Source organism: Pipistrellus hanaki, assembly GCF_964339955.1.
Source record: "Pipistrellus hanaki genome assembly, chromosome: 19".
Lineage (NCBI taxonomy): Eukaryota > Metazoa > Chordata > Mammalia > Chiroptera > Vespertilionidae > Pipistrellus > Pipistrellus hanaki.
The window spans coordinates 6291588-6315890 of NC_140521.1; the positions used below are offsets into that span (position 1 = coordinate 6291588).

At 41.9% G+C, this 24303-nt stretch overlaps 1 protein-coding gene across 5 annotated transcripts in view; it reads left to right on the top strand.

The window, feature by feature from the left end:
* The window catches only part of HECTD4 (HECT domain E3 ubiquitin protein ligase 4), a 140970-nt gene that overhangs the window by 93135 nt on the left and 23532 nt on the right, over positions 1 to 24303 (top strand). For all 5 annotated transcript variants that reach the window (XM_084868116.1, XM_084868118.1, XM_084868117.1 and 2 more), the window contains exons 42-57: positions 335 to 499; positions 885 to 1054; positions 1879 to 1994; positions 5657 to 5760; positions 8112 to 8273; positions 8379 to 8527; positions 8794 to 8873; positions 10047 to 10210; positions 11039 to 11276; positions 12013 to 12149; positions 12553 to 12679; positions 16601 to 16738; positions 18517 to 18653; positions 20708 to 20868; positions 22533 to 22714; positions 23860 to 24065. In XM_084868116.1, the coding sequence (XP_084724242.1) occupies positions 335 to 499; positions 885 to 1054; positions 1879 to 1994; positions 5657 to 5760; positions 8112 to 8273; positions 8379 to 8527; positions 8794 to 8873; positions 10047 to 10210; positions 11039 to 11276; positions 12013 to 12149; positions 12553 to 12679; positions 16601 to 16738; positions 18517 to 18653; positions 20708 to 20868; positions 22533 to 22714; positions 23860 to 24065 (2436 nt within the window). The remainder of the gene's footprint in view (positions 1 to 334; positions 500 to 884; positions 1055 to 1878; positions 1995 to 5656; positions 5761 to 8111; positions 8274 to 8378; positions 8528 to 8793; positions 8874 to 10046; positions 10211 to 11038; positions 11277 to 12012; positions 12150 to 12552; positions 12680 to 16600; positions 16739 to 18516; positions 18654 to 20707; positions 20869 to 22532; positions 22715 to 23859; positions 24066 to 24303) is intronic.

Here is a 24303-nt window from a genome sequence, read left to right on the forward strand (position 1 = left end):
ACATTATTATATGTTGTTAACTGTGATGCTGTAATACTTATGTCCTGTGGTGTCTTTAGTATTGGCAGTATTTTACAATTGAAATGTTGAGATTTAATTGAGATTAAATCATACTGTAACCACCTTGACATAAGATTTTAGGGCCTGATATTTTAACTCATGTTCAGGACTTTGTATTATAATAACTGCTGATATTATATGATATCAGCATTATAATCAACTGTTACTGTAATGCCCTAATGACAGCTGTGAATTTACACTTCCCACTTGTCACATGTAGAGCTACTTCCACTGTCGGAGCTGGTAGGTGATGCTGATCCATCTGTGTCTCTAGGTTCTAGGCAGAGGAATATCAGGAAGCATCGGAATAGTGGCCTCTATCAACGAACAGGAAGGTATAGCTACAGTCAGATTCCCACCCATAGAATGTAGAAAGACTTCGCAAGCATCAGACACACTGACTATTCCATTGTCTAGACTTTGTGTTCCAAGATCAGAGGTAAGGTGATTTTTAAATGCATTATAAAATGTCACTGCAAATGGTAACAGTACTATAATGAATAATGTGCACAGTACAGAAGTGCAAATACTTGATTATCTTGAATTTTACTCATGATATGTATTTATATATTGGGAATAATTATTTAATAGTCACATTTGTGTGGAATTTGTTAACTTGATGCCAAAATGCAATTCTTTGATTAGAAATATTTCATTGTATAATATTTTTTATTATTTTGGTCTAGTTTGTAATTTTCTGTATGGTGACTTTATTTTTTTAACTGATATTTTGAGAATTAACTCCAGATAATAACACCCTCATTTCTTATAAACTAACTACTTGAATTTAACTTTTTGCCATGCCCCTCCCCCACCACCATCAGGCATTGCCTCTTCATAAACTGTCCATTACTGAGAAGGTAGTACAGGCAGTCCAGTCCATGTTGCTTCCTCAGGAGGGAAGTCTCTCTATTCATACCTCACTTCCTGCAACAGGAGATGGGTCAGCTCCTGTGATGGCAGTTGTTCGGCTCCTGGCTGAAATCAGAACAAGGTGAGCACCTTCCAGAGATCCCCTCCCGTGCCAAGGTGGTGTAGGCCGCAGAGGCAGGTCCTCGGTGAGCGCCTGCACTCCGGCTTGGCGGGTCCCGTTTCTGCACTTTGAAATAAAGTTTAGCTGTCCCCTTGAAAAAATAAAAAATAATCAAAATGTGACATATAGAATGAAGGCTCCCCTGATTTGCTTTGGTAAAGGAACTTTGTTCTCTCACAGGAATTCCTCTGTCACTTTGCCTTTTTTAAATGGTACAAGTCTACCTTAGTTCATATCTAGTTCATCATTGTCCAGACTGACAATGAGAAAGCTAGGGAATGCGCACAAGTGTTGGTGTTGGATAGAAGAGCAGTCTTTTCCTGCAAATACATCAACTTACCATTAAGCAAGAGAAACAAGTTTTGCTTTTGATAATGAGACCTCTCAGAAAGCTTTCATATGTACTTTGATTCAGGTGAGAGTCAGAAAAATACAGATATTCCAAGCGTTTGGATTCCGCTTGTTCCCATGCAGCGCAGTTTAGGAAATGCTTTTTGGAGACAACTCTAATTTCTCCCCTGGCACTTTGTGTCTCCATTTAATGGAGGTGACAACCATTTTTCCCTTTTCTGATTGTCCGTGCAGTGTCAGCAGTTACCATGTGGGAAAAGATAAATTACTTAAGTATTTCCAAACCAATCCAGCTCAGAAAAAAATGCAAGAGGAAGGGGGAGTTTGAACCTTGTAAATTAGGGGACAAAATTGATTGAAATGTTTTTCACAGTTGACTTTTTAGAGAATGAACATTGATGACTTTGAAATATTGTAAATCTTTTAACATTAAGAGCATGCCTGGTCATGGCCCAGCTTTTAGAAGACAGCTTATTTTGTGAAGAATTCATACAACAGTGCCCAGCAGCTGTTGAAGTTCTTAACCTAGTAGCCCAGGAATGCAGTGCTGGTGAGTACCTGTTATGGAAAGTATTTATCTTATTGAGTCTTGTCAGCACATTACTTGATAATGAAAATTAAACAGTTTTCATACACACAGCCACCAAACAGCTGGATTCTACAGACAATACTTATCACAATTCACTTTCATCCCAGATCTAGAAATGGAAATAAAAAGCTTTCAGTGTATACCAAATAGGAAATCAGCATTTTTCAGTTTAACTTTAGGGCCATGTCAAAGTGGGTTTTTTCTCCATTCGTATAAATTCATTGCCTTTATTTCCCTATTAGAACTATTTATGAATGGTCCTTTGGGCTGCACATACTTTATGACTATTGTGATTCACTACATTTTAATTCAAAATCAGGAGTTTGCACTGACATCCATCTGTGTGTGTGTGTGTGTGTGTTTATGAAAAAGTTTAAATAGATACAAAAATAGGAAGGTTAATATAATGAACCCTTATGTTCTCATCACCTCGTTTCAATAGTTATCACCTGTAGCCAACCCTGTTTCATCTATGCTGTACCCTCCTGATTGTTTGAAAGCAAATTCTTAGGTATTATTTTTTCCATAAATATTTTAGTATGTGTCTCTAAAATAATAAGGACTCTCAAAAAAATAACCACGATACCATGATCACATCTAAAAAAATTAACAGTAATTCTTTTAATATTATTAAATATCTAGTCATTGTTCAACTTTTTAATTCTCTCAAAAAGTCATACTTGTTTTTACATATGTTTATTTGAATCAGGATTCAAGCAAAGTTCATATACTATAATTTATTTCTATGTCTTTTAAATTTCTGTTAAAATATTGATTCCCCTTAGTATCTTTTTTCCCCTTTGCAATTTATTTGTTGAAAGGTTTCCCACAGTCTGGATTTTGCCGATTGTATCCTTGTGGTGTCATTTAATATGTCCCTTTGTCCTCAAATTTCCTGTAAATTGGTTGTTGGTTTGGGTGTTTTTAAGTGAAAGTTTATGCTGGTTCCCAAGGATATTACTGGATCCTGTATGAAATTGTTCACAATTAGGTTGGCATTCATCCCTCAGTGTTCTAGTGCTAGCATTCTCATGAACTATAAGGAAGAAATTAATCTTTCACTTCCTTAATAGTTCTTTTTATAGTTTAAGTTTATGCTTTTTTTTAGCCATTTTTATTCATATCAGTTACTATTTCTCATTTTCATTTGCTTTTTCAGTAACTAATCTTGTTTCTGTCCTTGAATTTTTGTCCTTTTTCACATTTGACTTTTACTGGTTTGTTTCTGCTTTTTAATTAGTCTTCATTCTATATCTGTTTTACTTCTCAAATCTCCTTTCTCTAATAAGCATAGTGCTGTGGAGGCAGGGACTATTGTTAAAACTCAGAGAGACCCTGAGAATAGAAAAATATAACAGAAGAAAGGAGTTTGCTAGACTTCTTGGGTGAAATTACTTGTGACTAATTTTTGCCCATAATTTTGTGTTTTACTAAATTTTAGGTCCTTTGTTCCCTGCCTCTCCCTTTTAACGTTCTCAGTTTAGGTTGCATATAGGACATTTTAAAATGATTTTAGCAAGCATATAACTTGCTGAATTAATTGCTTGCTTTTCTATAGGGCTCTTTGAGTATCCTCTTTTATATATTTTATGAAATGAAGAGGTCTCATTTGTGAAATTAATTTTGGTACTTAATGCACAGGCTAGTAAGTATAATAATTTAGAGCAGTGATCTCAAATGGTTTTACTAATAACCACCTAACCCTTTTTTCCTAGTGGAAAATAACTGTGGTAACAGAAGGTTGGAAAGAAACATATGAGAAGTACTACAAAAGAGAAGACTATTAGCTTATCGATTTATATTCTAAAATAGCACTTTATGTTGTAAAATATTAAGATGTTGACTTCTCAGTCATTTACCTGTAAAAAACAACTCTTCCCACCCCTAGCATCTGGGTTACTTTGCAACACAACAGGGGATTCTCACATCCTACAAAGAGTCATAAACTGTGCTTAAAAGAAATAATGTTTAATAAAGAGGATTCAATGTGATGGGTAGAAGAGAAAATTCTTTGATTTTGACTTTTAACTAAAGGCCCGATGCACAAAATTTGTGCAAGGGGCTCAGCCCTTACAGCCCCGGCTGCCTCGAAGCCTCACAGCCCCGCCCACTGGTCGTTCTGGAAGGTTGTTCTGGAAAGTCATTCATTATCCAGCCTAATTAGCATATTTGTTCTTTATTATATAGGATTATTTAAAATGTGTTGATATTTTTTTATTTCATATATGAAAATGTTATAACATTTATAGGCAATAATATATTGAGTCTCTAAAGTGAAGGAAAAAAATTTTAATGAGTTCCTTCTATTATTTTACTTTATCTGGGATGTATTAAGCAGCAGATTTGCCATTATATTAACTAAGTCATATAAAAATTGTATAGCTTCTTTGATCCAAGGAAAGAGTATCTAATTTCATCTGATCTAGGAAAAGAGCACAACAGAACTTTTTCCCATGAAGCAATATCCCTGAGAAGTTAACTTGATCCCTTGGATGAAATAGCATAGGGAACAAATTTTAAAACTGAAAAGAAAAAAAAAAAGCTTATAAAAACGAAAAAAAAGTCCTCAAGTTTAATTTGTACTCTTACAGAAGCCAGACTCTCTCAGTTCAGCTGCTTCCTCTTCTTCCTAAATACACACATTCCCAGAGCCAAAAGTTTTTCTCAAACTTTGAAAGTTCATAGGATCCCTGGGAAGCATGTTAAAATGCTGTCCAAGCTCTAACCAAAAGTCACAATTGTAGGTTGTGGGCGGATCTCATGCCTCACTTGAAGGAACAGTGCTCTGAATTCCCCTGACCCCCTTCCTCAGCCTGCCTCTCCTGTGCTGTCAGGCTTCCCCGTGGGCAGTCCTTCCCTGAGACCCAGCCTGGCAGCTTATTAAAAAGTGCTTATCAAAAGTAGCTGGGCCCTTTATGAGTAATAAGTTTACATTTATGTAATGGACTCCACCAATCCTATAACTACATAGTTTCCTTCTTTGACTTGTCCAGTGGGAAACAGATCTGGACTTGTGCCTTCCAGGTGTAGTTAAAGGACAGAGAGCGCACACCTCGTGGCCTGGCCTCACTCCTGCCTCCACTTTGACCCTTGTGCTTGGCCTCAACTTCCCTTCCACTTTCTAATCCATACCTAATTCCATTTTCCATTGTGTTGGTGTCTATAGCTATGGTACAAGTCAATAAAGTTTTCTTGCTATTATCCTAAACAATTCTGTTTTACTTTTATTGGACTACATTTTATTCCTCCTAAGGCATCTTTTTTTAAAATTGAGTTATAATTAATTTACCATACATTTTATCAGTTAAAAGTGTACAGGTCAGTGGGTTTTAATATATTCACAGAGGTGTGCCACCATTACCACTGTCTAATTCCAGAACATTTCCATCCTCCCTCCCCCCAAAAAAACCTTGTACCCATTACACAGTCATTCCTCATTAGCCCACATTGCTCTGCTGCTAAGCTATGTGTATTAGGCAAAGATGTCTCAGGGCATTTGCTCTTTTGTTAGGATTTGAATCATCTCTGCAAGCATTATTTTGCTTTGACCCTTCTCCAAAAAAGGTGGAGCGCTTTTGGGGGTTGTAAGACTCGTTTTCATTTATTCGATGTATCCCCTCCAGGAGAGCGACTGGCAGTTGTGGAGGTGCAGTGTGAACGGCTAAGGATGCTCTACCGGGACTGTGCTAGGCCCCCGCCGCCACCACTGCAGGCCGACCGGAGACAGGTGAGCCCTCAGGACCACACCGCCTGCCTGACTGCAGCGCTGGACATGGGAAAATGCCAACTAGCGCTTCAGTAGAATTTAGACTGAGCATTTGAAAGCCATTTGGAGGTGTATATTCTGCAGGGACTTACTATCCTCTTTGAATGTCAAAGCATATTGTTTTGTCATTCTGAATATGGAGGAATTACAGTAGAGGAGCAGAGCTCATTAACTTGTACATTCTTTTTTTTAAATCAATCTTTATTGTTCATACTGTTACAAAGGTTCCTCATTTCTTCCGCCCTCCACCAGGTTCCCACCCCACCCTTTGCCCCCTCCCCATCCCCCATTGTCCTCATCCATAGGTGCAGTTTATGTTTAGTCTCTTCCTCCCTCCCTTTCCCCGATAGTAAATCCCTTTTCAGATAGTAAATCAGTTACTTAGCATTTTCTCATATCAATAATACCACCACATGCCCAATGATACATTTCACACAAAAGACATTTCCAAATAGGTCAACCAGCCTCATCCAGGCCCCACCCAAGGCACTCACAGATCAACACCCCAGCCCTATACTAACTCAACACATCCAGATCTAAGCCTTCATCACTTGATTCAGCAGACCCTCAAGTTCCCACAAAAGTTTAACTTGTACATTTTAATGTCATCAACAACAGAAAAAGAACACTTTTTCAAAAATGTTAGATCTGTAGCTGATCTCATAAAAATAAGACTATGTAGAGAGAGAATAAGAGCGAGATTAAAAAGCAGAAGTTGCAAAATACTAACAATTGCTATATCTGTGACTTTTTAGCAGCACCATTCATAATAGCCCAAAAGATGGAAACAACCTAAATGTCCATCAACTAATGAATGAATGCATAAAATGTGATGTATCCATATAGTGGAATATTATGCAGCCTTAAAAAGTAATGCTGCAGTAATACATGCTATAATATGGGTAAACCTTCACATTATGCTAGGCAAAAGTAGCTGGTCACAGAAGATCACATGTTGTATGATTCCATATGAAATGCCCAGAACAAGCAAATTCATAGACACAGAAAGCAGATTGATGGTTGTTACAGGCTGGGGGGAGGGTCAGATGGGGAGTAACTACAAATGGGCAAAGGTTTCTTTTAAGGGGGACAAAAATTTTCTATAATTAAGTCGTAGCGATGGTTGCACAACTCTGTGAATATCCTAAAATAACATTGAATTGTACACTTTAAAAGGGTAAATTATATGTTATATGAATTATATTTCAAAAAAGTAAATGCATCTTAGTAAGAGTATATAAAAATTATAGTAGTATTGTGGGCGTGAAATTATTTCAAAATCAAAAGCTTAAAAATATATATAAAAAGTTGGGAGGGAGGGTGGCAAAAAAAATCAATAAAATATGTAAAAATAAATAAATAAATTATATATATATATATATATATATATAGAGAGAGAGAGAGAGAGAGAGAGAGAGAGAGAGAGAGAGAGAGAGTAATGTCACATGAAACCTCATCATCTCCAATTGCCTATAATTTCTATTTAACAAAAAGGGGCTTCTGCAGTCCATTCAGTTTTGTGTCTAGCTTTTCCCTTTCCATAGATGAGTATATTTCCACACCAACTATAATAATAAAAACTGAATAGTCCAGCATATACTTGTGCCTCAGTTTACTCACTCAAGCTCTTTTTGTTGCAAATCCATATTGTTTCCAGTTTTTGCTCTGATAGTGATCTGCATGTCCTTCAAGGTCATCTTCACATGAATCTTTTAGTTCTTTCTTTAGAATAAAAGTGAAACAGAGGGATTTTTAAAAATATGCTTTCATCTGATAGAAAAGCTTGGAATTCTATGATTAGATTTATTAAAAACTATGAAAGTGAAAAAATTAGGCAATTAATTTAACCAAGAAGAAAGGGAGTATCACCATAAAACTCCTTTTTTAAATTTGAGCTGATATAAATTCTGATTACCGATTGAACCAGAATTTGTCCTATGACTGCACTCAGAGGATGAGGGGTGAGGACCTGTGTTATGTACATGTGTGTCAGGAGAACTAGGTCAGTGGGAATTGAAACCTCTCTGTCATAATAGAGGATAAATGATGTCTTAACGGGATATTAAAAATAGTGTCATAAGCATAGAAGGAGAAATATAGAGGTAAGATCAGAATTAACTGTTGAAAGAGTTACAAGTAATTATTTTGAGAGAGCAGGACTGGGCTTAGGGAAAGAGACTGCTTTTCTTAAATAAAGAAAAGTTTCCTTTGGTTAAAAAAAGATCGTTATTTAATGAATATTTTTCTTCTTTGAGAGAGTGAAAGGATTTGTATTTGCAATTCTATTGAGTGAGAGTTTTTTTCCAATGCAGCCCAGAGAGATAACCTGGAGCGCCTCGAGAGTGTTCCCACCTGTGCGAGCCTGCATGTTCTCATCGCACCTGACATCCGTCACCTTCCTGGCCGACCCCAGCGCCGGGGGCGGTCTGCCCCGGGGCACCTTTATCTATGCCACCTCACCACTGCCAGTGCAGGTGAGAAATCACATGACATACTGGCTTTGGCCTCTTTCTTTCAACTTTGAGAGAAAAAGCAAGTTCAGCTCTCTGATTGTCTGCCCACTTCTGGTGTTTCTTCAGGCCCCATCTTTTTACTGGGAAATAGAAATTGTTTCCTATGGAGATACTGATGACGACACTGGACCAATAGTTTCCTTTGGCTTTGCTACAGAAGCAGAGAAACGAGATGGGGCTTGGACTAATCCAGTGGGCACTTGCCTTTTCCACAAGTAAGTGGCTACTATTGCTGTTACTTTAAAAAAAAAAAAAAAAAAGTAGTGGAATGGGTGCTTTAATACTAAAGTAATATCATTTTAATCTCTAACCCCCAAAATGTGTAAAATACTGCTTGAAAATATGTTCATGTTTAGGGAATGAGAATGGCTCCTAGGATTTCTCTAATTACTCTCATGCCACCGAATCCCCTGCACCTGCACACTACTTCCCACCCCACATTGGCGGGTTAGCGTTGTCTTTGACTCCCCTTGTTTTCCAGCAATGGCCGGGCTGTGCACTACAATGGCTCCAGTTTATTGCAGTGGAAGAGCGTTCGCTTGGACGTGACTCTCTCTCCTGGTGAGTGCAGCAGGAGCTTCTTTCCCACCCTCTGTAGGGCTGAAACTAAATAAACTTAGCAGCTGGAAGCAGTCAATTTGTCTTGTAGTGAAAAGGAAATACTTGTCATTGTTCGCTAGTGTACACCAGCCCTATCATTTCATAAGGACATTGTCTAGAGCCTCCTGTGGGTAACTTAGGAGTCACATTTACTTTTGTTCCTCCATCATAAGAAAATTCTGAGATTTCGCTTCTCTCTGAAGTTTGGTCTTTCATCAGCTTGTTATTGATGAGCAGATAAATAGCTTCAGAAAAAGAGAACTTGCCCAGTCAGCATGGCTTTGTGGTTGAGCATCAACCTATGAATCAGGAGGTCACAGTTCAATTCCTAGTCAGGACACATGACTGGGTTGCAGGCTCAATCCCCAATGTGGGGTGCGCAGGAGGGAGCCAATCAGTGATTCTCTGTAATCATTGATATTTCTATCTGTCTCTCCCTCTCCCTTCCTCTCTGAAATCAACAATATATACACATATATATCCTATCTAATAAAGAGGGGATATGCTAATTGACCCTCACGCCATCTCAAATATGGTGGCACCCACAGTCAATAGGGAGGGAATATGCTAATTGACTATCCTGCCTTCAAAGATGATGGTGCCCACAGACACAAGATGGCAGTGCCAAGTCCCCTCAGCCCCGCCGGGGTGGCAGGTACACGGCAAGGCCAGGCCTGCTTGAGTTTTAAATTATTTTAAGATCATCACTTAAGTCTTCTACAACTTTATTAAGAAATTACCTTTTACCTTTATGCCATAAAAAAATCTTCCACATATAAAAAGAAAAAAAGTATATTCCTCCATTTAAAAATCACAGCCACTGTTTTCCATTTTTGTCTTGGTTGCCAGGAAAAGGCTAAATTTAATGTATAATAGTGGTAGCTAGCTTAACTCAGACACTAGGCGTTTTGCTTCTCCTAAACATTTTCTTTTTAAATTTGTTTATTTCTACAGTAACTTTGTTTCTTTAAATACAATCGCTTACTTCATGTATTTTTCACATGTAACCAATGCATAAGTAAATAAAACGAAGATAGTCAGTGACGCGTGGCCTTGTCACACTGGTTGCAGTTCGGAAGTTTATTTGGTAGTAAGAGGGGAGAACATGTTGTTTGTTTCCTGCTCTCTCCACAGGCGATGTGGCAGGAATCGGCTGGGAGAGGACAGAGGGGACTCCTCCTCCCCCGGGGCAGCCGGCCAAGGGCCGGGTGTACTTCACTTACTGTGGGCAGCGCCTCTTGCCTTACCTCGAGGACGTCTCTGGCGGCATGTGGCCCGTGGTTCACATTCAGAAAAAGGTAGGCTATCTTGTTGGGATGGAAAACGAATTCTGCTTTTAATTTTGATGATGCTCAACCACATTGGAGGGGGAACTCTACCAAGTCCACAGATTCAAATGGGTTTCTCACCTGGAAACTCCCTCCCAGGCACGTCCAGCAAGAATGTCTAATCTGGGCACCCATGGCCACCAGGCAAGCTGCCACACAGACTGGTCATCACAGTGCACTTGCACATTGTAGACTTGATGAAAGCAATGCCAGGCAAACCTGACCGTGTCTCCATTACCCCGAGGAAGTATATATTTTCCACAAATGCTTTACTGGGCAAAATTGGAAGAAAGTATGTTCCAGGTGAAGGGAACAGCATATGCAGTGACATATTAGAAGCAAGAAAGGTCACTGTGGCCCTGACCAGTTTGGCTCAGTGGATAGAGCGTCAGCCTGCGGACTCAAGGGTGCCAGGTTCAATTCCAATCAAGGACATGTACCTTGGTTGCAGGCACATCCCCAGTAGGGAGAGTGCAAGAGGCAGCTGATGGATGTTTCTCTCTCATGGATGTTTCTAACTCTCTATCCCTCTCCTTACCTCTCTGTAAAAAGTCAATAAAACAGAAAGGTCACTGTGTATAGCAAAGAGTGTGAGAGTGCAAGGTGAGGGTAGGCAGAGCTGGCTTCTACAAAGCTCTAGTGCCAGGTACACAGTTTCACCAGCCCCTTGGCCTAGTTTCACTTGCTGTCCCATAGTGAACATTGGGCCATTCTTATGGTTTGACATTGGTGAGGGTCACCTCAGGGAGTTAAAAATAAATAAATAAGCATGCATCCTTTATTGGCTGTCTTTTCCAGAACACCAAGACTCGAGCTAACTTTGGCTCCCGCCCATTCGCCTATGCCGAAGGGCAGGCGCACCGCAACGCTGCTGACCTGTGCACTGACCTGGCAGAGGAGATCAGTGCTAACTTTGAGGCCCTGCCCTTTGCCATGGCATCTGACAGTGACAACGATGCTGGCACCAGTGTTGCATCAGACCCGGGCACTCATGGGCCACCGTGCAGGATTGCCGCTGTGGCCACCCCTCAGCAGCGTAAGCCACCTCCTCCCAGGGCCCCACTGCATTCTGGGAATGCAGATGCTGTTAGTCAGTTTAACTTGGGCTCGTTCTGGTACCCCTGGGAATGGGGTAACTGGCCCAATGAAAGGAAATGGGGATAAGGAGGAAGCAAGGCAGACTTAAAAGTGATCCCTCCCCCCCCCAATAGGGGAAACTTGCCACCACTCAGTGCTACATGGAATGTGGCCACGTGAAAGTGCAAGCCTGCAAAGTTGTCCATTTTTTATGAAATAAAAACCCCAGAATTTTTTATGAAACCTCATTTAAAAATGTTAATCATTTCTTTGAATTGTTTTAAAACTGAGGTCATCAAAGAATAAAAAGCTGATTGTGGAGGCTTTCTATTATTTGAAATTTTTCATAATCAAACTGAATAAAACTGAGTTTTCTGAACTAAAGATGTCTGCGAGTCATATTAGGCCCTTAGGATACTGGTTTGCAAACTGTCTTAAGTATCTTTTTAATTTTTATGGTGAAGAAATTTTTAGATTCTTCCCTGAGTTGAATTATACCCATTAGACCTATCGCAGGACTCAGGGTAATTATAAATAATTAGTTATTTCTTGGCTCTGCACTTGAAAATCCCTACAAATACTCGGAGTCTTTCTATCACATACATTAAGAGAATCCGATTTGTCCATGGTGAGAAGTGCATGATTTTTCCAGCCTGCTCTTGCCTGGAACTCACTGCCATTGTGCTTTGTTACAGAATATGACAGCGACACCTCCTGTCATTACAAAGTAGAGCTCAGCTATGAGAATTTCATCGCCTCTGGCCCAGACCCCCACCCCCCTCCCGCTGCAGATGATGAAAGTGATGACGACGACGATGACGGCATCCCACAGGTAAGAGGCCGCAGCATCCACTTGGCTTGCTGGTGGCCAGGACAGGCCAGGAGAAATGGTTTTGATCCGAGCACACCAGACTGGAGTTGTTACACTTCAAATGATGTCATTGGGTTTCAACAGTGCCTTTGCAGTGTTTTTCTAAACTACACAATAGCAATAGCTGTTGGGCTCTTTTGCTCAATACTGATCTAGAGGTGTTAGGAAAATGCAGTATTTGATAGTAATCCAGCAACAAAGTTGGCTTTAGCTGTTGCCTCCCCTGGCATCGGAGATATGGTGAGTTGTGGTCCACACACTGTGTTTCCTTTACTGGCCTGTAAGGGGGTGAGAGTTGTAAGTGAGAGCAGGACTGATGACTGCATGAAGCATTCTCTCTGATCATGAGTCTGCCTTCCTCCAGGAGGACCACTACGCCCTGCTGGTGAAAGCGTGGGAGACCAAGGTGTTCCCTACCATCCGAAGACGCTTCCGCAACGAAGCAGAGCGGAAGTCGGGCCTGGACCAGATCAAGGGTGCTCTGCAACTAGGTCAGTGCTTCACGTTCTCCTACGGAGGCCACTTGTTGGTTAGAAGAGATGTGCTTAGTGACACTCAGAATGGAAAGCAGGAAAGAGGGTTCATCTAAATGTGGGCCGGCCCTCCCAGTGTCTTCTCGCTGTACCTTTACTCAGCGCTGCGGCCCTGAGTTCATTGCCAGGGTTTTCTCTCCTTGTCAGTTTCACGAAGCACCATATCTGTGTTATATCAACCAAAAAGCAGGTCTTACCTTGCTTTCAGAGGACTTTCGCTTAATAAAGGGAATGCCAAACTCCCACCTGGCAGCCTTGAAGCAGCAGCGCCGGTCATCGGTCTTCCCAGTCAGGAGGGCTTTGTTTAGGTTGCATTTTTACTATAATTGATTCATTCACATATCTGTCCATGCATGTATGTGCTCCCAGTGCTGGGCCCTGTGCTAGGGAATAAAGAATCCTCCGTGAGCAAGATGGAGATTGTCCCTTCTCTCAGAGCTTACATCCTTGTAGAAACAAGTAATGAAACAACAAACTGCATTGTCATAAGGACAGACCAGGAAGCCACAGCACCGGTGCCACGGGCAGCCCAGTCCAGCATGGCTCCTCCACCAACACGGGATTTAAGCTGAGACCTGGAGCTAATTTGGCAACCGCAGGGTTAAGTTTAGAAAACTGAAGCACCATTTGTTCAGGAAGCCTGGCACCTCTTAATGTTTGGGGAGAGAGGAAAATAGGGGGGGAGAGACTTTACAGAATGTACAGGATCTTTTTTGTTTTATTTTTACCATTTGTTTTTACCTGGACCATCCTGAATGTCTATAGCCACGTGTGCCTTCTCCTCCGCTCCCAGTTCAGAGGAGGGAAAGTATAGACAGCACAACAGAAAATGTGATTATCCAAGGGCAGCTGCTGGACCAGAGCCAGACCAGTGACTCACCTTGAGGGCCTCTGGGCCCTTATACATCTTGCTCAAGCATTCTCTTGGGATTCATCTGTATGACCATGGCCAACCAGCTGAACTATATTAATTTAAACTTGAAACATTTACCTGCCAAATACAACAGCCTTCAATATAGCCATGGCAGAAAGCCGAAGGAGGATGGGAAGGATAGGGAGATGGCTCATGGTGCCCAAAGACCACCCCTGAGAGGGTGAACCCATGGGAGGTTAATGAAGTCATCTCTTTATTGTCCTAGTTTCATTTGGCCTTCTCCCCAGTCCCTGGATTCCTGTTTAGTAGACAGCAGTCTTTTTTTCTCCTACCTTCTATTCCTTTGTGAAATGTGACAAATTCATTTTTCCGTAATTTTCTAATATTAGGCCCATTTCTTATTCTGTCTGATACATCTTTCTCTAAGCCTCCTCTAATTTCAGCCCCCTTCTAAAGTGTGCTCAGACAATGCTGCCCCTTTTCATCACAGCAAGGCCAATAAGTGAAAGAATGGTAGATACATGCAATGGCAGTAGGCTCATTTAAAAGCAGATGCTGTCAGCACCCACTCTTTCACCCACAGCCTCTTGAGCGGTATGGGAGCTAAGGCGGCTACAGCAAAGGGATACCCTTGTCCCCGCACTTGTCCTCCCTACAGTGTAATTGTCTTCAAGGCTCTGGTCATTTATTTACTTGGTTTATTAATTAACTAGAGGCCCAGTGCACCAATTCATGCACCAATGGGGTCCCTTCGCCTGGCCTGTGGGATCAGCTGAAACTGGCTCTCCAGCATCCCCTAAGGAGTCCTGGATTCTAGAGGGTGCAAACCAGGTTGAGGGATCCCATTGGTGCATGATCAGAGCTGGAGAGGGATGTGGGAGGTTGGGAGCTGGGAGGGACCATGGAAGGGCCCCAGGGCATGTCTGGTCTGTGTCATTCAGTCCCAATTGGCCAGACCCCAGCAGCAAGCTAACCTACCAATTGGAGCATCTGCCCCCGGGTGGTCAGTGCACATCATAGCTACTGGTCAGCCGGTCAACTGTCTGCCTCCTGGTGGTCAGTGCACGTTATAGCAAGCAGTTGAGTGGCCTTAGCAAATCATTAGCATATTATGCTTTGATTGTTTGAACAATCAACCAAACAACCAGACATATAGCATATTTGGCTTTTATTATATAGGAAGTGGCTGTGCTATTGAACATAATGATATGTTCTCCCCAGGGAAGGAAGACAGAGCAGATTCCAGTCCTGGATGGAAGTTATGTACAATAGCTCTCTGTCTCTCTTCGCTAAGCAACATGTGTTTATTGTAGTAAAAATCAAACTCACGCCCAACTGGCATGGCTCAGTGATTGAGCATTGACCTATGAACCAGGAGGTCATTGTTTTATTCCCAGTTAGGGCACATACCTGGGTTGCAGGTTCAATCCTCGGTGTGGGGTGTGCAGGAGGCAGCCAGTCAGTGAATCTATCTCATCATTGATGTATCTCTCTCTCCCTTTCCCTTACTCTCTTAAATCAATAAAAATGTATTTTTTAAATATCATATTCATACAAAAATGAGGGGGAAAACATTACCCTTACTTTCTTCTTTCTCCATTTGTCCTAGTTTGTTCTTTTGTGAACAAAAGGACATTAACTAAAGTGAAATGACTGCATAATGACCTATCATTTTTAGTCATGCTGTGTTCATGAATATTTTTGTTATTTCCATTGTTTCTTTATAAGCAATGCTGCACAGAGTGTTCTTTGCACACTAGTGTGTTTCTGTGGGAGTCATTAGAGATTCCTGGAAGTAACGCATTAAGTATTTTCTTTTTTTTTTTCTTTTTTTTCTTTTTTTTTAATATATTTTATTGATTTCTTACAGAGAGGAAGAGAGAGGGACAGAGAGTTAGAAACATCGACGAGAGAGAATCATCGACCAGCTGCCTCTTGCACACCCCCACTGGGGATGTGCCCGCAACCAAGGTACATGCCCTTGACCGGAACCGAACCCGGGACCTTTCAGTCCGCAGGCCGACGCTCTATCCACTGAGCCAAACCGGTTTTGGCAGCATTAAGTATTTTCAATTTGGTACTCTTTATAATTACCTTCCCCAAAAGGCACCATATTCCCAATTCCCACCAACAGTGGTTTTGTTTGTGTTTATATATATATATATTGTGTGTGTGTATGTATATATATATATATATATATATATATATATATATAAAATATAAAATATAAAATATAAAATATATTTATTATTGATTTCAGAGAGGAAGGGAGAGGAGATAGAGATAGAAACATCAATGATGAGAGAGAATCATTGATTGGCTACCTTCTGCACACCCCTTATTTGGGATCGAGTCTGCAACCCAGACAGGTGTCCTTGACCAGAGTCAAAACTTGGACCCTTTAGCTGGGACAGGTTTGGCTCAGTGGATACAGCATCAGCTGAACGGTCTCAGGTTTGATTCCGATCAAGGGCATGTACCTTGATTGCGGGCACATCCCCAGTAGGAGGTGTGCAGGAGGCAACTGGCAGATGATTCTCTCTCATCGATGTTTCTGGCTCTCTATCCCTCTCTCTTCCTCTCTGTGAAAAATCAATAAAATATATTTAAAAATTTAAAAAAAAAAAAAAAAAACTGGGACCCTTTAGTCCGCAGACTGACACTCTATTCACTGAGCCAAACTGCCTAGGACTGTTTTAATATATTTTTATTTATTTTAGAGAGGAAAGGAGACAGAGAGAGAAACATCAATGACGAGACAATCATTGATCAGCTGCCTCCTGCATGCCCCCCACTGGGGATCAAGCTGTAACTCCGGCATTTGCCCTTGACCAGAATCAAATCTGCAGGCCCTTTCTCTATCCACTGACCCAAACTGGCTAGGGCACCACCAATAGTGTTTGAAAGATTCTCTTATTGTTTCATTCTAGAAAAAAGTCAGTGTCATGGTTGGCCTGAAGATCATGTGCTCTTTGGAGAGTTATCAGTGCTGTTTTATTTTTTAGGCATGGTGGACATTGCCCGACAGACGGTTGAATTCCTCTACGAGGAGAATGGTGGCATCCCAAGAGACCTTTACCTTCCTACCATTGAAGACATTAAAGATGAAGCGAACAAATTCACAATTGATAAAGTTCGAAAAGGTTTTGCTTTCTCCCTTACTTCACCTATGAAACATCCTATGAAATGAGAAGTTGAGTTTTCCCAAGCATGAGCATGAGCCAAGCAGCTGCTGGCTCTCCTAGGGTGACTCTCCTCTCTCTGAGTGACATGACCTCTTCCTGGCTCTCCCATGTTAGACTCTAAAGTTCCTGGTGGGGCACAAGTAGACACCTGTCTGGCATGCCCAGGGCTCACTAACATGAGCAAGGTGAGACAAGGCAGTGGTACAGAGAGAGGAGTGGGGGGTGGCAAGTAGAGGGTTCTCAGGCTTACGGTAGTCCTGGTAGCTGAGCTAATAAACCAGGAATATGTGGTTGTATTGTGTTTTTTAGAATTTTCATAGAATGAGTATAAACTTTTGATTAAAAATCTATGACACATTTTGAGGAAATGAAAATATGAAAAAGCACAAAAAAGAGAATTTAACATCACTCATTAGACCTTCACAAAACTATTTGAACATCATGGGCAGGGGCAGGAATATATATTTACCTTTCTTTGTCTTCTGATTTGAAATCTAATTCATATACCATAAAGTTTACCTTTTTAAAGCATACAATCTAGCAGTTCTTAGTTTATTCAGAAAGTTGAACAATCATCAAACCATTACATCTAATTCAAGAACATTTTCATTTCCCAAAAAGGGATTCTGTACCCTTACTCCTCCCCATTCCTCTCTCCCTTAGCTCTGGCAACTATTAATCTACTTTCTGTCTCTGTAGATTTGCCTGTTCTGGAAAGTTCATATACTGTAAATGGAATCATACAACATGTGATCTTTTGAGTCTGGCCTCTCATACAACATAATGTTTCAAGTGTCATCCATGTTGTAGCACATGTTGGTACTTCATTCCTTTTTATGACAAAATAATATTTCATTGTATGGATATTACCTTATTTTGTTTATTCATCAGATGATTGGCATTTGGGTTGTTTCTACCTTTTGGCTATGTACACTTGTGTACAAATTTGTATGTGAATACATATTTTTATTTCTATTGTATATGTAGGAGTGGAATTGCTGTTTCATATGGTAGCTTTACATTTAACTCTTAAAATATATATATATATATATATACATGTATTTCTTTATTGATTTCAGAAAGGAAAGGAAAGGAAAGGAAAGAGAGAGAGAGAGAGATAGAAACATGAATGATAAGAGAGAATCACTGATTGGCTGCTTCCTGCATGCCCCCTACTAGGGACGAGCCCACAACCCAGGCATGTGCCCTTGGCCGGAATCGAACCCAGGACCCCTCAGTCTGTAGGTCGATGCTCTATCCACTGAACAAAACCAGCCAAGGTTTAACTTTTGAGGAAATGCAAGATTATTTTCCAAAATGATTGCACCATTTTACATTTCCACCAACAATGTATGAAGGTTCTAATTTCTCCACATCCTTGTCAACACTTACTATTGTCTGGATTTTTATTATAGCCACCCTAGTGGGTGTGAAGTGGCTTTGACTTGCATTTCCCTAATGACTAATGATGTTGGATACCTTTTCATTTCTCTTTGGAGAAATTTTTATTCAAACCTTTGCCCATTTTTAATTGGCTTCTTTGTCTTGTTGAATTGTGAGAATTCTTACACTTTGTTGTATTATATTCCAGATCAAGCTGTGTTCCTTTTTTTGGCTACAACTAAACCAAGGGTACTGCTCAATGCTGTAGAGATATTTTAGACCCTAGCATAGAGGCTCCCAAGGTGATGATGATACTTGCTCCTGAAAAAAATTTCTCCCTCTACCCTCTTCAGGTCTCACAGTAGTAACCCGCTCTCCGGACAGCAATAATGTAGCCAGCAGTGCTGTTGGAACTGCTCTGCCAAAGTTTGCCATCCGAGGGATGCTGAAAACCTTTGGGCTTCATGGAGTAGTCTTAGATGTGGATTCGGTGAGTACACAGCTTTTTCTAGATACTGAGGCTTACATGCTCAGACTCCATATACCTTAAAAAGGGATGGATTCCTCTTCAAGTTAGGAGTGAAGAAACCAAACTAACTGCTGTCATGTCAGATGACCTTGCTGAGATGAGCACGGATCAGGGAAGAAGGGTTATAAACTCTCCTCTCAGCACGTCTGCTCCTTCAGACCTGCCTTTGCCATTATTTTCCGTCAGCCATGTTCAGACTGTCCCTACATGCTGTCTACCCAAGTTAAAGAAAAATTCCTCCATTGTCCTTGACCTGATCTGTCATAGTCGTGATTGTTATAGACCCAGAACAAAGAAATAGTTTGATGTCTGCCCTTCGGGACTGGCTTGGGCTACTGGGGTTTAGGTTGAGGTTTTAGGGGCTAGTGTCCGCTCCTTGGAACCAGTGTCAGCCCTTTGGAACTAGATAGGGCTCCTAGGCCTTGGCTAAATCCGGGCTAAATCCATTAAAATCAAATGGACCCGGTCATAGGGAAGCCCTGGTCCCCACATGACTGCCTTAGAGGAAAGGACCGTAAGTGCCATCCGAGGGATGCTGAAAACCTAAGTGAGCACACTTGGCTGCTGACTCTCCAGGGGGAGGTTCTGTGGAAGTCACTGGGACACTGAGGCTGGCTTCCTTGGACCTGCTGGAGGAGGGGATATTAGGGACTAGATGAGGCTCTTCAGGACTTGGCTGGGCTCGTAGGGGTGAGGTTCTGCCCTTTGGGACTGAGTTTGGCTGTTGAGGTCTAAACTTACTCTTCTGGGCTAGGCCCCACCTTTCCAGACTGGCCTTGGCTATTGGGGTCCAGGTTGGAGTCTTAGGGACTAGTCTTCGCTTTGGAAGTATGTGAGCCCAATGGGACTAGACTGGGCTCTTAGTTCTTGGCTGGGCTCTCCGAGGCGAGGCTCCAGCTTTCAGGGCTAGAGAAAACAACAACCGGTTTTGTGATTTTGATCACTTCATCTCACTGGTTGTCTCAGCCTCAATTTCCCGCATATAAAATAAGTGTATTAAATTAGATTGTCGTTTTCTTGTCCATTTTGATGGGCCCTTTCCTGTGGCTTAGCAAGGATTTGGGGTAGAGAGAAGGAACAGAAGAGAGTGAGGGAGACAACTTGAAGCTTTCTTTTGAAAATGAGGTCCTATTTGAAAGCCATGACTCCGCCATCCTGAGGTGGCGTGCACATGCTTGCATTTAGATGTTTCCCATGCAAGAAAAACCGATGAAATAATGTATAGTTTAAACCCAAGAGTCCTGAGAAAGTGTCTGTCACCATTTAAGTAAGCTCTAGTATCTATCTAGGTAGAGAGAGATAATGTTAGGTTCCATTAATGATTTGAAATGGAAAGTTTCACATCTTCAACCGACTCCTTTTTACTGGTTGGTCGTTCACTAAAGTGAACTTTCAAGTAGAAATTCTAGCAGTAGTACTACTAATCTCCTGCTGCTTTTGGGTACAAACTTCTGACTCCAGTTATCAGAAAGCATATAACTAACAATAGTTTCAGCAATGGAAATGTATGAAAATAAAAATCAGAATTTTTGTTAAAGTAATAATTAGTATTTCTCAAACAGTTTATTCCCTGTTTTAATAATGACCTCAAAGCAAAAAATAAAATAAAATAAAATAAAAAATTGGCATTTGAGGTATCCAGAATGCATATACATGAGTTTACTTTTGATTTTCCTAGTAATGAAGTAGAGCTATCAGACATCAAAGCAATGAACAGAAAATTTACCTGGCAACAATATGCATTGAACTGTTACTGAAATAGATCACTATTCTTTTTAAATTTCTAACCCATAATTACATTGAAACTCTTATTTTACTAATAAAAATTTGCTAACTGGTATAAAAAAACAAAACACACTTTTAATGCAATACTAACCAAATGTCTTTGAACTTTTAGACTCAGTGACATGCAGCTAGCATTTACTGCTTTAAGACTTTGGTTTTATATGTATTTTAAAACTAAGGGGTAAAGTTAGTGTAGAAAAACAAATAGACATTTCCTTTTACTATTGTAGGTAAATGAATTGGTGCAGGTAGAAACATACCTGCGAAGTGAAGGAGTGCTGGTTCGATACTGGTATCCTATTGACATGCTGGAAAGACCCCCAGCAGGCTACCGAAGGACTGCCACCAATGGACTGGTCACACTGGACAACACCAACCTTCAAATTCATAGGTAAATTGAGCCCTCTTTTCTAGTCACCGAAATCCACTTCCTGCGTTTTATTGACAACAAGGGTTTTCCTTCAAAGCGAGGAGTTAGGGAGAAGGCAACCGGTAAAGATAATAGCACAGTGGCAGGAGTTGGGAAGAAAAGTTGAGAGCAAGAGGTAAGGGGATGTAGAATCACCTGGCCTGTGCCACAGGTGCTTTGCTGTGAGGTGGAGGGGTTGAGAGGTGGTCCTACACCTGTGGTCAGCAAACTGTGGCTCGCGAGCCACATGCAGCTCTTTGGCCCCTTGAGTGTGGCTCTTCCACAAAATACCACGTGCGGGTGCACACATACAGTGCGATTGAAACTTTGTGGCCTATGCGCAAAAGTCGGGTTTTGGCCTGGGCGAGTCTATTCTTAAGAAGTGGCGTTAGAACACTTGAGGGGCCAAAGAGCCACATGTGTCTCGCTTGCCACTGTTTGCCGACTACTGTCCTAGACAATTTCAAATGACCCCTGGTGGCTCCAAGTGGATATTAAACCTAAACTTAAAAAAAAAATTATTTTTATTTTTATTGATTTCAGAGGAAAGGAGAGGGAGAGAGAGACAGAAACATCAATAATGAGAGAGAATTATTGATCGGATGCCTCCTGCACACCCCCTACTGGAGATCAAGCCCACAAACCAAACCTGGGACCCTTCAGTCCACAGGCCAATGCTCTCCCATTGAACCAAACCAACTAGGGCTCAAACCTAAACTTGATAGAAACATCAGGGCTGCTTCTAACTTTCCTTTTTAAAGTGCTTAATACCAGGAGAATGTTTCATTATGTGATTGGCTACTAAAATGTAGTGAGTCTTCCCTATGCTGGTATTAGCTAGATTAGATTTTTTACCAAGAGATGGGACCTGCTTAATTACTAATGAGCCATTATTTAAGGTGCATGCCTATTTATAAATCCATCACATTAAACATTCCCACAGTGAAATTTTTAATAGCTTTATTGAGATATAATTTACATACTATACAGTTCACTCATTAAAGTAGACAAGTCAATGGTTTTTAGTATCTTCAAAACTTTGCAGCCATTACCAGTCAATTCTAGAACATTTGTATCACCCCAAGAAGAAACCCTATATCCATTATAGTCAGTTTGCACTCTCCCATCCCCTAGCTCAGCCACCAATCTATTTCCATGGGTTTGCTTAATTCTGCACAGTCTGTAAAAATGATATCGTATAATATGCAGTCCTTGTGTCTTGCTTCATCACTCAGCATTATGTTTTCAGGGTTTATCCATGTTGTAACATGTATCATCAGTACTTCATTCCTTTTTATGGCTGAATAGTATTCCATTGTGCAGATTTACCGTTACTCGGCTGATGGACATTTGGGTTTATCCACTTTTTGTCTACTGTGAAAAACACTGCTGTGAACGTCATAGAAGTTTTTGTGTGGACATAAGTTTTCATTATTTTTTCCACAGTGATTTTTAGTTTGGAAAAAGCAAACATAACTATTGAATAAATGTACCTTTTTTGCCTAAACACATGTGACTAACTTGGAGGACAGACCGTGGGCCAGAGAGAAACCCGGGTTGTGGCCTTTTCCCTGGGAGGCCTGTGGCTCAGTCCGGCGCGGGCGGGAGGGAGGCGCCTAGTGACCTCCCTGCCTTTTGCCCTGCAGAGAGCTGCTGCGGTGTGAGGCTGCGCTGGCCAGGCTGTACTGCCGCATGGCCCTGCTCAACATCTTCGCCCCCAAGCTGCCTCACCTGTTTACCCGCCTCTTCCACATCCCTGCCATCCGAGACATTACCCTGGAGCACCTGCAGCTGCTGTCCAGTCAGCTCCTGGCTCCTCCACTCCCAGGTAAAGCTTGGCTTTGCTGCTGGCACTGCTGCCGCCAGCACGGGGAGGAACAGTCTGAGAGTGTGTACGCGTTGTCCGTGGCGGGGGAGCGATTTGAGCACAGTGCCTTCAGGCTGGTGGAGATAACCGCACTGAGCCAAAACGGTCGTGGCAGTTCTTTCTCACTCTTTGAAAAATATGAAGTAAGTATATCACTCACTTCAGTCATTGATCTGTTAAGCATTCATAGAGCTTCCCAAACTAATTGTGGATTAAGGACAATTAAATAATGTTTATGAAGTCTGGTCACTGTACTGTTGCCACAGACTTTCTGTCTGGCTTTGTAAGGAAAGGAACATGTTCCTGTGATCAAACTCCTCCAAAGCAGACCTACTGATTCAGTGTGACTTCAGGCAGCTTGTGTCTTCATGGGCCAGCTTGTGTGTATCTGCTGACCTTGGGCGTTCGGGGTGAGAGCTGATGCTGTGTGTTGGCTGCTCTGGTGCATGCTAAGTGATGAATTTGCTTAGTCCAGTCTTCCTTGGGTTCTTCGGCCTTCAGCATGCTGCCCTTGACTTCTGAGCCACGAGTGTGAGAGCAAAAGGTGAGGGGACAGGTGGCACTCTAAGTCTAGAGGGCATCTCACGGTCATGGTGCCCCAGCCAGTCTGAACTGGATCTCTTCAGCTCCTTTAGCGCCTGGGACCCACTGCCCCACCCCGGTAACCTGGAGCTTCAAAACATGCCTGGGAAGCTCCAGAGTGCTTGTGGAAGTGTTTTTTCCTCGATGAGCTCACATTTGCTTTACAGACTCCATTCTGAGCCGCCCTAGCAGTTCCTCAGTATAGCTCGGGGAGGGCCAGGGCAGCCCAGCAGGTCAGGCAGGCTCTGGGAAGCCCCGAACCCAAGCTGTTCAACTTGTCTTTGGGCCTCCATTTCACATTTTATTTTAGGAAATAGTTTTGCTGCTTAAAAGAAGACAGAATTTAAAGAGCACTGATCCTGGCCCCCCTACTTCCCTGCCCGGGATCATCATTATGTCTGTTATCCCAGACATCCTGTCCAAGCTAACTTAGCTCGGTACTGGACAGTCTGGTCAGTTACTTAAAATCTCACCACCATTGGCTGTTGTGGTTCTGGCAAACTGTGGTTCCTTCCTGTCCCCAGATGGCACCATCAGCTCCAGCTCAATCCTCCTGGCCCAGTCTCTGCAGCACTGCGTCCAGGCCCAGAACTGCTCGGCCACAGACCTCTTCTACCAGGGCAGCTCCCAGACGGTGCGAGAGTGGCTCCACGTGGCCATCACCCGGACCCTGCACCAGGGCGAGGAGAGCCTCTTGGAGCTGACGAAACAGATCTGCTCTTTCCTGCAGGTAAAAGTCAGAGCTCTATGATCCCAGAACTGGGCCCCAGTGTTTATTGGATGTCTGTGGATTTCCTAGAAATGACACTCTTTCTTCAAACCCACCTCCACCCATCGCCCACCCCCCACATTGATCTCCTCATGCCACACTCTGCCGCCTTGTCCTGTCCATAGTGTCCTTCCTCCGAAGGGCTTTCCTGTCCTGAACCTGAGACAGCGAGCGGGTGGCCCTGCCCCTGGCTGGGAGC